This window comes from Arachis stenosperma, chromosome 4, assembly GCF_014773155.1.
Source record: "Arachis stenosperma cultivar V10309 chromosome 4, arast.V10309.gnm1.PFL2, whole genome shotgun sequence".
NCBI lineage: Eukaryota > Viridiplantae > Streptophyta > Magnoliopsida > Fabales > Fabaceae > Arachis > Arachis stenosperma.
In genome coordinates, this window is record NC_080380.1 from 12,447,931 (window position 1) to 12,464,002 (window position 16,072).

Consider the following 16,072-nt stretch of genomic DNA (forward strand, 5'->3'; position numbering starts at 1 on the left):
TTTTGTTACTAACCTGTTTTCCAAAAGATGACTCCCATGTAATTAATCTTCACACTGGGGAGCGAAGCAAGTAAGAAAAGTTTGAAACCTCAATTATAGCGACACTCATGGTGCTTCTCTGATGAGAATGTATACGACGGGAAGAGAAGGAAGAGAAACGGTCAATTGGGTTTCACTTTTGAAGTGGTTAATGTTTTGATTTCATTTAACCCCTTTTCTCATGTAAACAACGTCATTTCTAAAGATTTCGGCACCAACAGTAAAGCGACGTCGTTTTGAGACTGCTAGGTGTCCTTTAAAATTGCCACGTCAGTTCTCCGGTGACGAAAAACGATATCAGGGCCAATTTGAGCCGCGGGTCAAAATTTTAAGGTACAATTAGAGTCAATTGAAACCTTGAGGGCTAAATTGAGTCGGGGTCAAATTTCAAGAGCCAATTTGAGTATTAACTCGGAGAGGAGTGCTAGAGGCCAACAATTTTTGTGTTTTATAATCATTAATTGGCCATTAATAATATTTTTAATGATGTGAGATTACATCCAATGGTAAGAGATCCCTCAATTTTTTTTTAATGGTTAAATGCTGATCACAAAATACAAAAATTGCTAACCCCTTAAACTTTCTCTTTAGTGAATATTACCTAGAGTGCAGAATTATACATATCTATCTATCTATATATCTATTAATAATATATTAAATCAGAGCCAAGTAGCCTTTAAATGTATTGTTATTTTTCTTATTTTCTATCATAATACCACATCAACTTAAGTGACTAATTCATACCATTTAAACATAATTTATCTAATTAAATTATTTTTTAATCTTTTTATTTTTAATTAAAATATTTCTCAATCTTTTTAATTCTTTTTTGTCACATGTTCTCATTATTTATAAAGTTTAATATTAATTTTTAAATATAACTAAAAACAAAACTAAAAATTTGTTACTATTCTTATAATTATTATGTAATGAATTTGTGTTATTAGCATTAATTAGGTAATCAAATGTTACAATTATCTTTTATATGTTTGATAATTAGGTTAATAGTCAAATTCATTTTTGAAAGATCACTTATTCTTCAAATTAGTTCTCAAATAATTTTTTTAGTCATATTAGTCTTTGAAAGATAAAATGTAAGTCAAATTAGTCCTTTTGGTAGTTAGATAATGACGTGTCACGTTAAGTGCTATGTGGTATGATGACGTAGTAGGTTAATGTTACGTGTCACAAGATAATTGGTTGACGTGTCAGGTCAGTGATACCTATCATATCACATGTCACTTGACATGTAAAAAAGTTATTTATAATAAAAATAGTTCCTGAAAATTTAGATGTAAGACATTTTTATCCCTAAAATTTTAAAAATTAATCAAATTAGTCCTTATATAAATTTCTTTTATTTTTTTCATAATATTAAATTTGAAATATTTTTTGATAGTACTAATTTTAATATTATTTTTTAGACCTTAATAAACAAAATTCTCTTTAGATAAAATAATAAAATAATTATATTATTATAAAATTATTTTGTCATTTGTATTTTAAAATTTTACATTTTCAAATTGTAATTTTTTTATAGTAAAATTTTTTTATTTAAACGAGTTTATCAAATTATTGTTGATTATATATTTAAAAATTTAATATGTTAAATCTCACTAAATAATATAGTAGTTATTTTAAAATTTTAAATCTTTTAATTTTTTAAAATTATAATTTTTATTATTATTTAATTTATATGATAGAGCTCAATAACTAAAAAACCATTTGTGAGATCACTTGTTGAATCTTAATATTTTAATATAGTTTTTTTTTAAATAACTGCTATATTTATTTAATAACATCTAAAAGATTAAAATTTTTAAAATAACTACTATATTTATTTAGTAAAATCCAAAATATTAAAAGTTTTAATATTTTAGATTTTAAATTTTTTTAAATTTTAATTTGGACAAAATTTGTATGCAATTTAAAATTTAAATTTGAATTCTAGATATTATACCTATTAAACATTTAAACTATCTCTCATATTCAGTTCTTCTTCTTCATCTTCAGTTTCTTTTCTTCTATTTTTCAGTATTATTAACCCTGTCAAAAAAAATGAATAAATTATACATTAGATATTATTTACGTACTAATATAATATATGTTATGAATTATCAAGTTATAATTAATTTTTTTAATTTTTGGTAATTTAAATTTAAATGATTAATCATTAAATGCTAAATATTTTATACGAAATCAATTTTTTTTATTGAAATTAAAAAATAAGTTATTAATCGATTCTAAATTTAAATTTAAGTTCGAATAAAAAAATAAAATATTATTTTTAATTTTATCTCACCAATTAGATTTAATTTTATAATAAAATATTATTTTATATATTATATTATTGGATAATGTAATCATTTACTCTTTTTAAATGTTAATTATTGTCAGATAAAATAATGTAAGAAATTAAAAAAAAATATTTACCAATTTAAGGGATAATAATTCATTTTTTAATAAAATAAACTATACATTGAATAACAAAAGTTATTATAATTTCTCTTCACATAAATTAATACTCAATGATGGTATCCCAGTAATATTACTACCAAAGAATATTAATCAATCTAATGGCTTTTATAATGTCATAAGTCTATAAGTTTGAAAATCTAGAAATCATGTCATAAAAGATGAAGTTTTAACCAGTAATAACATTAATCATATTGTTTTGATTTCAAGAATAAAATGATACTAACAAATAAAACTATTTCAAATAAATTTTAACAAAAATAAATCTTTATAAGTATTGTTATCAATAAAAAATTATTCTACTTTAAAAATAAATACTATTTTTCACTGTATTTTCTAAAGTCAATGACTAATCTACCACGGAATCTAATGCTAACCAATTATACTACATACACAATACTTACTTAAGCAAACAAAAAATGAAATAACTATTCAACCAATTCAAATTTATTAAACAAATACTATTTATTTTTAATATTGTAAATTGTTAAATTTTAATTTTAATTATAACTTTATAAAATATTTATAATCATAATTATTATATATTTTTTTGTATAATTTTTTAATAAAAACTTCATATATTTTATTTATATATTATCCTGTGTAGGATACAGAAATATACACTAGTTTATATATGTAACATAGGATAGAATCATGAAAAACTAATGTTGTATACGATCATATTTATTTTCAAATTCCATGGCAGCTTATAAAGGCGGACAATATATTTTCAATATGTTCATAAATTTCTTGCAATTTTCTCAAAATAAAATCAGATTACTTTATTTTTATGATCCAATTTAAAATAAAAAGTTCATGTTTAATTAGTTATCCTAACAATAGTTTAATATTAACTGGTTTTAACTTTTAATTAAATTTACCATACACTCCGCTAGTGCTAGTTTAATTACAGGTTAGAGCTAAGCCGGACTTGATATGTTGTACCCTTGTACTGCGAAAACGAGAGCTAGCTCGATTTGTGCTGAAATTAAAATACGTTACAAGTAAAAGTACACACAACTTTTATTAAAGGAAGAAAAAATTGTTCCGATAGAAATTGCAGGTTATTTAGAGAAACGAGAAAGTAAGAGGGGGGAGTTGATTATTTGCTTCTTGGCTTGATTTTGACAAGGAGGGGATGCATCCTGTGGGTGGTAAGGCCGACTGTGTCAACATTCTCCTCCTCGCCTTGAGCCAGCTCCCATTCAAATTCCTGAACCAGTCTCCCAATTGACGAGCATGCTATCAGATTCGCCTGCAGAGCCCCTGCGCACACCCTCTTCCCCGCCCCAAATGCCATTGTCTTGTACAGATCCATGCTCTCATACTTCTCATCATCCAGAAACCTCTCCGGCATCCACTGCTCCGGATTTTCCCACACTTCCTCGTCCATGTTACACCCGTATATGTTTATAGCAATCTGATGAAATCACCCTACACTGTCATTACTGGAAAGAATATAAAATGCTTAAAAGTTGAGCCAAAAGGTTAGGATAAGACCTCGCTCCCAGCCGGAATGTGATATCCTCCTATTTGAGTATCTTCATCAACATGCCTTAGTGGGACAATGGGAGCTGGACTGTGCTTCCTCAAAGTTTCATGGAATACAGCCGCTAAATATGGCAGCTTAGCCAAATGGTCTTCTGTTACTCTCTCATTCCCGCATGCATCTTGGATCTCCGAATACAGTCGATCCTGCCATACAAAGAGGAACAGGCCAGTGATGCTATCTTATCTAACAGAAATAACTAACCGGTGCAATAGGTAAAACACAGGTAAGGCGAACAACCTGACGTGTTTTGTCTTTAGCAAGTTCATACATAGCCCATTCGGAGGTAACTAATGTAGTATCCGAAGTCTCTATGATGGTCTCCCAAAGAAGCATCATAATTTGGTCTTCGGTTAGCTCCTTCGCTTCCGTTAACAGGTAGTCAATGTAACAATTCACTTTCTGCAAGAAACAATCAAATTGGGTTGAGCCTCTGCACAGATTTTAAGTTGAGCTGTACACTAGGGCTGCATTTGCATTTGTTTTTGAGAATAGGATAAGACAAGACACTGAGAACAAGACATGAAGGACAGAAACACAAAATTTTGTGTTCTTAGAATACATTACCTTTCCCGAAGCAATTCTCTTCTTCTGCTCATTGATTAATGCTTTCATAACTGCTTTCCTGCGGAAGCACATTCTCTGAATTTTTGTCTCCATGCTCCTATTTGGAATCCATCTCAAGTATGGGAAGAAATCTCGCCAATCAACCTCAATTGCACCCTCCATTATGTCAACCACTAGAATTTGATACATGTCCTTCCTTGATATTTTATTTCCAAAATCATCCACATAAATGGATTCCACATCACTTCCTACACCCTGCGAATACCCCTTGCTCAGTTTTATAACAACTATATTATTTTACTTGTTACAATAGATACCATCTGTCAACCTTTAAATACAAACTCACTTGCTTCATTGCCAATCCAAAAAGTTGAGAAGAAAATATATCCCTAAAATTAACCGGGGAATCAGAGGAGTTCTTCACATGTTCATTAAGCTGCCTCGACATGTTTTCCACCATTTCTTCTCTGTGGAGACGATGCCGCTTCTGAATAATTAAGAGAAAGATATATATTTCAGAGCCTCTCACATTCCAAAAGGAAAAAAAGATGCTGCCACTCAAACAGATAAGGTTGCCAGATAACCAACCTGTGCATTGGGTCCGAGAACATTTGCAAGAATAAGTTTTTTGACCATTTTGTGAAAGTCATTGTAGTCACTTATAGCAACCATACATTTATTGGAAGTCAGAATTGTTAATGCATTTGACAGCTTCCTTGATGAAATCGATGAATATCTGGTAATCATGGCCTGATTACAATAAAACAAGAAGAATTAAAGGGATGGAGTTATGAAAAAATAATAAACTAGTGTAGTGCAAAATAGCCAGAATTGGTCCTGATGTATAATATATTGGTCAGTTACAAAAAAAGGCTATGGCATCGCTCTCAGTTAATCCCAAGGAGGGTGTTTCATCTAGTGCCTAAAAATTAGTACTTAACTTGTAGATACTAGAGCAAACACTTCCAAAGTATTTGTCCCAAAGTCATGCTATACATAGAACCATAACTTTATTTAATTGAGACTTTGGTAAAACTTTTTAAGTAGGTTGTTTGTACTTTTGAAATAAATCAGACTAAAAATGACTTTTAAATAAACAAGAACATTAACAATTGTATTTGGTAAATTAATTTTTAAAATTTAAAAAAATCATAGTAGACATAAATACAATAGCAAATTTAGATATTTACTATTATACAAAGTTATATTAGATTTTTTAAGTTTGATAATTACAAATAAATTTTGAAAAGTTTTTCAGATGCTTTTAAAGTTCTTTCAAACACAAGTTATTTTTTTTATTTTACATATACAAGATTTGGTGCATTTTAAAAAAGTATACGCAATTTCTTCAGATAAAAAAAAAAAGAGAAGTTTCATCGGAACAAAGCTTGAAAACATCAACAATTCAGCATAAGTTCAATGTTTATGCTTCAGCATAATATGTGATCTTGGTACTTTTAGAAAAATTTCGATACTAAACTTGGATGATTTCGAATTGGTCAGATTCCATAATTAGGTTGGAACTTGAAAGAGATAAAATTATCAATTTTAAATCTTTAAGACTACAAACGATTAAAAAGTTGAATTAAAATAGTAGTATATAATTATCTAAATGAAGATATATTTTTTTGGTGACTTAAATGAAGATATATTACTATTACTATTAAACTAAGAAATTAATTATTAATCATATTATCATAGTATTCAATGATTCAATTAAAAAAAAAAAAATTAATCCTGGCTTCTTGAGTCAGAAGTAGAGTGGACAGTTGGAACTAAAATTAGAAAGTAAAATAGTAAAGTGGAGTGACTAGGTTAGTGACCTCCTTGGCAAGATGGGCAGAGTTGAGAACAATAATGGTGGAAGCACCGGTCCTGATGGAGTATATGGGACCATATTTTTGGGCAAACTGTGCGAATGTCTTGTACGGCTTCTTATCCTTCAATTGCAGCAAATTCCCAACAATTGGTAAACCCGGAACCACTGACATATATAAAAATCACCCAATTTCAGTTTAGTTAAAGGAAGGTAAATAAATAGTACAAAGTCTAGTGCAGAAGAATGGAGCTAACCTGTTACTTTAGGAAGAGAAGAAGCAAGACCAACCACAAGTGAGGCAGCTGCCGGGGTGCGGTTACGGTTTATTAGGTAAAGAAAGAGGAGAAGCGAGACGGCAGCTACCACAAGTGAGGCAAAGGGTTGTGCCTGAATAAGGATCAGGGTGTCCATTTGCATGCCTCGTAACTCTTGGAGCTGTGTTGAATTGCAGGAAACGAAATGGTCATAGAACTATATATATATCGACAGAAGCAGGCGAGGGCTTAGGGCAGAGGGAAAGTAAGTAGCATGCACTCGTGACACGAACCGTCCCAATCACACAACACAGACACAGAAGTCAAAGGAGTATCTCTCAACTTCCAAGGAACTTTTAGATTCAGTGCACCGTCCCTACCGAATCCCAATTCCACTCACTTGTCACATTTTATCATTTTCCATAATCTTTGAGTTTCCCATAACTATAAGGAAAAAAATTTTTGTTAATAAATACATAGTAAATTACTAATATATTATAAAATTAAATTTTATATATTTTTATAAAAAAATTCAATTAATAATATACACACATGTTAAATGGATTTTTTTAAATTTAAATAAAATAATTATAATATTTACGAAAATCTATAAAACATAAGAGTAAATGTAGAGGTGGTAAGAGTACCCGAACCTGCAGGTATTCGCCCTAGGTGCGGGACAGATTTTTATCGGGACGGATTTGTTAGTGGGACGGGACGGGATCAGAGTTAGGGTGAACCCGTCCCGGAGTATATATTATATATTATAATATAAAATAAGACATATAATATAAATATATAAAAATTAATAAATATTATTAAGAGTAAAAAACAAATAGATTCCGGATTTTTTTTTTCGCAGACATTTTCGTCCTTGACCATTTAAAAATACTTATAAGTCCCTGACATTCGAAAAAACCAGACGAATCAATCCCTCCATCCAAATGCCTCAGTCAGACATGCTTATCACACGTATGCGTGGGTCACGCATACGCGTCGCCTGGCAGACTTCCCGCGTACGCCATGAATTCTCCACTTTGCATGTTTTTTTTCCATTTCTTTCAAGTTATTCTTGCCTTTAAAACTTTAAATCACTCAAACAAACATATCAAGGCATCGAATGGCAGAAAAGTAAATTAAATTTAGCCATTTAGGGTGTGTTTGGGATTCACGTTGGGAAAGCGAGAAGTCCGTTTGAGTGTTTTGAATGTTCCATTTTTATGTTTGGCAACTTTGTAAAACTCTGAACCAGAATTGCTTTCACCTATGAACGTACGTTCATGTGAAGCAAAAAATTCTAGCTTTTGCGTTTAAGTTGGGGAAGGTAGATTAAAGTTGAGAAATTAAATGAGAAATTCATTCCTTTTCTACCAACTCTACCCTTCATTTATTTGGGTTTATTTATATAAATTTCATTTACTTATTATAATTTTTTTTTGTTCATATGATATATGTTGTTGGTTGTAATTATTATATATTATGTTTATATAAAATTTTTTTCGCTTTTCTTTTGTTATTTTTATTGTACTTCTCACTCTACTTTATTTTCGTTTTTATTATATATATACTAATGATAAGTAATAAAAGAGTCATAAATAATAAAAATTTATAGTTCAAAATGATACTAAATTAAAGAGTACTAACTGTACTAAAAAAATTATAGAACATTTTTTTTGTTTGATATTTTAAAATATATAGTATTCTTTTTCATATTTTTATTTTTTATTGTATTTATTTTATTTATATGATTAATATTTTTTTATATTTTTTTAGTGTTTTGCTTTTTTATGTATATTATATGAAATTTTTTTAGTTCATCTAAATTTTTTTATTATATGAAATTTTTTTATGATATTTCTAATTATTTTTTATGTATTTTATCAGTATTTTATTAGTATTTAAAGTTTTGGAGGTAAGAATGGCTTGAAAGAAATAGAAAAAAAGGTATGCAAAGTGGAGAATTCATGGCCAAGTGAAGAATTCATGGCGACGCGTACGCGTGAGAGGGAAGACTGTCAGGCGATGCGTACGCATGACCCACGCGTACGCATGACAAGCATTTTTCGTTGGGTCTGACAGAGGTATTTGGATGGAGGGACTGATCCGTCCGGACTTTTCGAATGTCAGGGACTTAAAAATATTTTTAAATGGTCAGGGACGAAAATGTCCACGAAAAAAGGTCAGAAACCTATTTGTCTTTTAATCTATTATTAAATATAAAAACTATATAAACAACTTTTGTGGGCTCATTTTTATGGATATGGAGCCTTTGTGTGTGTGTTACATGGTTATGGATGGTTGGGAGCGTAATACATAATTGTGGGGCAGCTTTTGTCATTAGTGACAGGCACCACAACTCGGATGGTGCGAGTTGTGAGAGTTTGGTTTATTTATGCAAATCGTTAGGTTCGATTTGCGGGAGGGGAGATGATGAAATTCTGGAGCATGGAAATCGGACCATCCGAGTTGAAGTTTTTTTTTTTTTTGGCGTTGTGAAATCGGAGGGTACGATTTCTCTTATTATGTGATTTATTTGAATTCAGTTAGGAAATCGCATGGTCCGATTTGGTGGGGACTTTAATAAAAGTTGGTGAAAATGCAGATCAGAGGAATCACTATCGCATCGTCTTCTTCCCCCTTCTTCAACGGTGCTGTGGTTTTTATTTATTTCATCTCCTTCGTTCCTTGTGTAGTGAAGTAGTAAAAAATCTGATACTCAAGTCTATGAGGTTGTTAATGTGATTTAGAGAAATGAGTGATAGAGTGTTATTGAAGGTGTATTATTTTGGTCAGATTTTGTTACAAACATCTGAAGGAGTAACATTTGTTTGTGAGAATCCATTAGATCTGGTGATTCCTTTTACAATCTCATTTGAAGAGTTAAAGGGTGTGATATGTGAAAGGATTGATTCTGAGAGGGCAAGAAGGATATCATGTATTCTATACAGAAATCCTATACAAGTGTTTGGTGGATTTGTCCAGTTTCAAACGAAATATGTAACGGACGAAGTGAGCATGCAAGATATGTTTTCCATGTATATTGAAAATCGGAGACAAGTATCGTTCATCGAGTTGTATGTGGAGTTTGAGCAATCTGAGGCCGACCGTAATATTCTACGGGAGGATTACAATAGTGACAGCGAGGATGAGTTCGAAAGCAACTACGAAGTTGTTGGTCCAGATGGAGATGAGGTTCCAGGTGACGGAGGTATGGCTCCGGATGTGTCTGATGTCGCAACTGCTCTGGCACACGATGTGCCGTTTGAGGAGCCATCATTCATGCGAGTTTTGGATTTGGAAGCCATGCATGTTCCGGAGTTTCCGGATTATATCAATACTGGTACGTGATTCTCCATAATTATGAGTTAATTTTATAAATTTAGTAATTATAAATTGAAATTTATTAGTGAATTAGTTTAACTAAAATTGGTTAAATTGGTATTTATTAACTAAATATAAGTAAATTAGTTAAATTAAATGTTGTTAAATTTGTTAGATTTAGTTAAATTAAAATTAAGTCCATATAAATAGGAATTTATTAGTTAATTACGTAAATATAAGTAGAAAATTAGTTTAATTAAAATTGGTAAAATTGTAAGTTATTAAGTAAATATAAGGAAGTTAGTTAAATTAAAATTTGTTAACCGGGTTAAATTTAGTTAAATTAAAGGTAAGTTAGTATAAATAGGCAAAGATTAGTAAATTAAGTAAGTATAAGAAGTAAATTAAATTAATTAAAATTGCTTAAATTCGAATTTATTAAGTTAATATAGGTAAGTTAGGTAAATTAAATTTTGTTAAATCTGAAGTTCTTTAAATTAAATTTAACTGAAAATAAAATAGGAATTTATTAGTTAAATAAGTAAATATAACTAGTAAATTAGTTTAATTAAAATTAGGATCTGTTAGTTGATTAGTTGAGTATAAATATGTGTTAGTAAATTAGTTAAAAATAATTACCGTGGAGGGTTTTTTTTTATAACTGATTTAGTCATCATTAGTTTGACATTTTTTTTCGATAGTTTAAGTATTTATGTTTCTAAAATTTGTTGCATGGCTGTTCGCAGAAATTTCTGTTGTCGCAGATGGTGAATTTGTCGTTGGGATGGAATTCAGTTCGAGGGATGCTGTTGTTAAGGCGATAAAAGAGTATACTATACGAAGAAGCGTAGATTATCGGGTGTATGAGTCTGAGCCGTTGACATTTTATGCGAAGTGTATACAGTATGGGTCAGGATGTGATTGGCTTATCCGGGTTAGCATGATCAGCCGGAAGTACTGTTGGGTTGTAAGGAGGTATAATGGCAGTCACACATGTACCAGAGCAACAATTTCTCAGGATCATTCTAAGCTGGACTCAACAACGATTGCAGAAGCAATTAAGCCGTTGGTTGAGGCTGACCCCGCCTTAAAGGTAAAATCGGTTATCTCTGAGGTGCAATCGAAGTTCAACTACACTGTTAGCTATCGGAAAGCATGGTTGGCTAAGCAAAAGGCAGTGGAAAAAATATTTGGAGGCTGGGAGGCATCGTATGAAGCGTTGCCTATATGGTTTGAGGCCATGTGTCACAAGGAGCCGTCAGCTGTTGTTCATTTTGAGACTATGCCTGCATATCAAGGTGATGACTTGGTGACTGATATTCGGGTATTGCATCGTGTATTTTGGAGTTATTACCCCTGCATTCGAGCTTTCAGACATTGTAAGCCAGTTGTCCAGGTCGATGGGACCCACTTGTATGGAAAGTACAAGGGTTGTCTACTAGTGGCAGTGTCACAGGATGGCAACAACAATATCGTCCCAATTGCGTTTGCAATTGTGGAGGGAGAGACTTCAGATGCGTGGCACTTTTTTCTAAGTAACCTTCGTCAGCACGTTGTCACTCGGGATGGTGTGGGGCTTATATCCGACCGTCATGAATCCATAAATGCAGCTGTGGAAAGGAGTAATGGGGCTTGGTCACCTCCGAGAGCCTTTCATATGTTTTGCATCAGGCATATAGAGTCCAATTTTTTGAGAAAATTCAAGGCGCCGTACTTGCAGAAACTTGTCGTCAACATAGGTAACTAGCAGTGTAGCTAATTAATTTAATATAAGAGTTCCATTGAATGAGTGTGTTCACGAATATTGTCTCCCTAATTTATTTCTATCCTGCAGGATATTCGAGGACGGTGCGTGAGTTCGAGGTGCGTTACCAACGTTTACGAGAACGGGGCGAGGCATACACTGACTGGTTAAACCGAATCCCCCGGGAACAGTACGCGTTGGCTTTTGATGGTGGATATAGATGGGGTCATATGACGACAAATCTAGTGGAGTGCATAAACTCAGTATTGAAGGGTGCACGCAATCTCCCCGTGACAGCCCTTGTGAAGGCAACATTCTACAGGCTGAACGAGTTGTTTACCCGGAAAAGAGCGGAAGCGGAAGCCCGGATTAATGCTGGCCATGTGTTTTCCGATGTCGTTACCTCAAAGTTGCATGCAAACCGACTAGCGTCAGGAAACATTCAGGTTAGCTGCTTTGACCGGCAGAACGAGGTCTTTGAGGTGCGTGAGATGCCAAGTGGAATGGAGTTTGCAGTGGACCTACGTGGGCTACGATGTGACTGTGGTGAGTTCCAGGTGGACCGGATCCCTTGTCGACATGTGTTTGCATGTTGTGCCAACCAGCGACTGGATTGGCAAGTGTATGTTCATGATGTGTATAAGATGGACCAAGTTCGGCGGGTGTACCGAGCAAGGTTTAGGCCATTAGGTAACCCTACTACATGGCCAGCTTACAACGGAGCATAATACCATCGTTGCGGGATTCCTCATCCTCATCGAAATCCTCTATTTCATCATCATCATCGTCATCCTCCTCATCCGGGTTATCTACTAGATACGCATTGGTGTCTTGCTCGAGTGGGTTATCATCTTCTTGAAGTGGTCCCATGTCAACACGATGAGCATGTTGACTATTAAGCACTCCGCGTCCACCTACACTTCTACTAGAATCGACAGATACGAACCCTCCTGAAGCGACCGACGAGGTATGGCACGGGAGCCTTGCATCCAATGAATACCTACCTGCCAAGATATCAGGCTGATTGGGATATTGTGTTTGTGTGGCATCTGCACGCATGAACTCAAGCAACTGACTAAAAGAACCTCCTTCTCCTGCTTCAAACTGTGACATACCCCAATATTGATGCGGCATTGGAACGGATGGGGAGAACTGTGTCTGAGGAACATACTGGCCTGAAAACTGAGGTTGTTCTAGTGGAACTGGATTGGAACTAGGAGGCGGCACCGACTGTGGCTCCAGCTCTTCATTGTCATTATCCCCATCCTGACTATCCTCATCCATACCCTCGCCACCATCATCCATATCCTGATTACCCTCATCCATATCCTGGTTATCGTCATCACTTTCTTGACCCACAAGATTCGACAAGTTCAAGTGGTTGCCATATTCTGACCGGTACCAGTACATATAAGTTTCCAACGGATGCTGTGAAGGCATGGGAAGCTCAGAAAGAACGTAGTTATACCTGTTTGTCCAATGCATAACCCAATTTGAATGAGTCGGCGTTGTGGCCCAGTTAAGATTCTTAGGACCAGTCAGTACTTCTCCATGCGCCTTGTCAAGACTCTGCTCCTGCTGAGGTACGTCCTGAACCAAACCAAACTGTCGCCTGTACCTGTCGGTAGCATGCCACTCGATACATTCAAATGACACCAACGGAACAGTAGCAGACCACACAACCGATTGCATATAGATCTCAGGAGGAATTATGTTCGGGTTCACGCGATCCACAGCATACGCAACCCACACAAACTGGAAAAAAAAAAGATACTCATGAATACAACCCAGATCATCAATAACAATAAAAATGCCTAATGAAAATGACCCAAAATCATTAATATTTTAGTAAAACACACCTGGCCTTCCTGGAGTTCATCAAAGGCCTTCCTAAAGTGAGCTAGATTCAAATACCTATATCGTCGATCACCACGCTCCCAGTTACGCCACCTAATATCACATATTCAATTAGATAAACTAAATTTAAAATGTAAAGCTACGAGTAGACTGTAACGTGACATTACCTGTTGGCTAATGGAAAGCTGTGGGGCTCTCTCGGGATCGGCGACAGATATGGCAGTCGGAGCCAAGCCCAAGCAAGCAAAAGTGTTATTGGACCATCTATTTCCTTACAATTATAACGAGATGCCCTGCATAGCCCCCTGTAGAGGTGTGCAAGGCAAGCCGAACCCCAACTATATTGTCCAATACTGGCAAAGTCACGAAGCAAGGGTAGAAACTTCCAGTGCACACCTGCCCCAGATTTATCCCCAAACAAGATCGTCCCGATCAGCAACATAATATGGCACTTCACGTACCTCTGTATACTTAAGTCATCAGTCAACTGAATGTTTTCTTTTAGGTCCCGCAGCCAAGTCAGTCTTATACAACATCCTCTACACTCTACCTTTCTCGGTGCCACTCCAAATTGATGCAAACATTCCGCCTCCAACGCTGAGAAGCTGCTCATTGTCATCCCAGTAACTGGAAGACCATCCGTCGGGAGACCAAGAATTAGAGCCACGTCTTCAAGACTTACGGCACACTCACCAATTGGAAGGTGAAACGTATGTGTTTCAGGGTGCCACCGTTCTATTAGAGCATTCACGAGTGCTTTCTGATTTTGCACTACACCAATTTGAGATGCATGATAGAATCCAGTAACTCGTAAATGGTCCTCCACCCGATCGTTGTACCGATCCGGGGGAAGTGGATGGTCACAGGTCAACATTCTTAATTTCTAAAACAAGCAAAACAAGTCATTAATCAACTCGCAAACTATTGCTTAAATAATATTAACATGTTACCTATTACTTAAATAAATTTAAACATATATTTCTAAAATTTAAAAAACAGTAACAATTATCGTAAATATCTATTTAAATTTGTTTTCTGTTAACAATAATAATTAATTAATTAACGTCTCCTATAATGATAATTACATTTAATTAAAGTAACACGCCTTCGATTATTATGCAGTTCTTATTTATCATTTTCTACACCTCTTTATTATTTTATTGTAGCCACAACAATAATTTACTAATACAGTAACCATTATAGATAATTAAAAATTTATAAATTTATTCAAAAAAAAAAACTTCCTGTATCCAAAAATTATCAACATTTCGGCACTCTTTTTTATTTTTAAAATTTATTTTCTAACTATTCTAATAATATTTCAATTCTTAAATTCTAAAAATTATAACAAAATCCTGAAGAAAATTATACAAAAAAATTTAAAAAAATAAAAAAAATTCCTACGTTTTTTTTATTATAATCACAGCAACAACAATGGCAATCTATACACATCAAAACCAATAAAATACTAACAATAATAAATTTCATACAGAAACAGTGAAATAATTCAAACAAAATTTAAATTATTTCCTAACTGTTCTACTCTATATTTCTATTTCTAAGTTCAGATCCTAACAATCATAATAACTACTAAAATTTTAACAATAATAATTATAATTATAAAAATTAAAAAAAATGATAACAAACTTACATAATCTGGTACACTAAGATAGTGTGTAATATGCAACTCAGGACGATCAACATCTTTGGTTTTATTTTTTTTTTGGCATCTTTCCTTCTTTCCCACCATGCAAAGCAGCAGCAACACAAGGATGAAGAAGAGCAATGGAGTTTGGAAGTGGAAAGTGATGGCTGAAATGTGAAACTCGGATGGTGAGTGTTTATTTTCCTTCCACCAACCTTGTATGTGGGGCACCGTCTGGGGAGCAGCGAATGAGTGCCGCGTGTCCAACATGCAGCAACTCGGACCAAGCGCCTTGTCGAACACAAAACGGACCCTACGTGTTCTAACACACACACAAAACGGACCCTCCGTGTTGACTCTGGTCTGTCGCACGGTCCGATTTGCCGTCCATCCTGACACCACATTCATGAGAGGAACCCTCCCTTCCCATATTCCGGTGAAGCACATTTGTTACTTCCATATGAAAATTAAATAGCGACTTTTGTGTGGGGGTGTGAGTGTGCCTTAGCCTCACCTCTCAGATGCAACATTGAAACCCTAAAATTATTCTTCTCTTCTCCAGATTCCAGAAACTAGTGAGAGGTAGGTTGAGGCTGAGAGCAATAGCCAATAGAGCATCGAGTTTCTTGCCTTCTTCTTCTCCAACATCTACTCGCCGGCTGTAGTCGTTCTTGCCTCCGTCCTCCGTCCGAGAGCAGCTGAGCAGTGCTTCATCACCAACGTCTTCTATTCGAGCGCAGAACCTAGCCTCCGTTCTCCGTCCTCCGTCCTTCATCGTCGTGAGTCTGTTGCCGTCGCTGTG

At 34.0% G+C, this 16,072-nt stretch overlaps 3 protein-coding genes across 3 annotated transcripts; 1 reads left to right on the top strand and 2 right to left on the bottom strand.

The window, feature by feature from the left end:
- Nucleotides 1-3,452: 3,452 nt before the first annotated feature.
- Nucleotides 3,453-7,028, bottom strand: LOC130976275 (ent-kaurene oxidase-like). Its single transcript, XM_057901094.1, has 8 exons — nt 6,704-7,028; nt 6,454-6,614; nt 5,219-5,380; nt 4,977-5,117; nt 4,631-4,885; nt 4,304-4,465; nt 4,015-4,209; nt 3,453-3,934 (listed from the first exon to the last, which is right to left on the bottom strand). Exons 1-8 carry the CDS (start codon nt 6,864-6,866, stop codon nt 3,617-3,619), a joined length of 1,557 nt encoding a protein of 518 aa, XP_057757077.1. The 5' UTR covers nt 6,867-7,028; the 3' UTR covers nt 3,453-3,616.
- Nucleotides 7,029-9,454: 2,426 nt separating this feature from the next.
- LOC130974617 (uncharacterized) lies at nt 9,455-12,450 on the top strand. Its single transcript, XM_057899478.1, has 4 exons — nt 9,455-10,043; nt 10,771-11,763; nt 11,859-12,314; nt 12,413-12,450. The coding sequence occupies exons 1-4, from the start codon at nt 9,455-9,457 to the stop codon at nt 12,448-12,450; spliced, it is 2,076 nt and encodes a 691-aa protein (XP_057755461.1).
- A 17-nt stretch (nt 12,451-12,467) lies between these two features.
- Nucleotides 12,468-15,717, bottom strand: LOC130974618 (serine/threonine-protein phosphatase 7 long form homolog). Its single transcript, XM_057899479.1, has 4 exons — nt 15,502-15,717; nt 13,793-14,508; nt 13,628-13,718; nt 12,468-13,523 (listed from the first exon to the last, which is right to left on the bottom strand). The coding sequence occupies exons 1-4, from the start codon at nt 15,715-15,717 to the stop codon at nt 12,468-12,470; spliced, it is 2,079 nt and encodes a 692-aa protein (XP_057755462.1).
- Between the last annotated feature and the right edge of the window lie 355 nt (nt 15,718-16,072).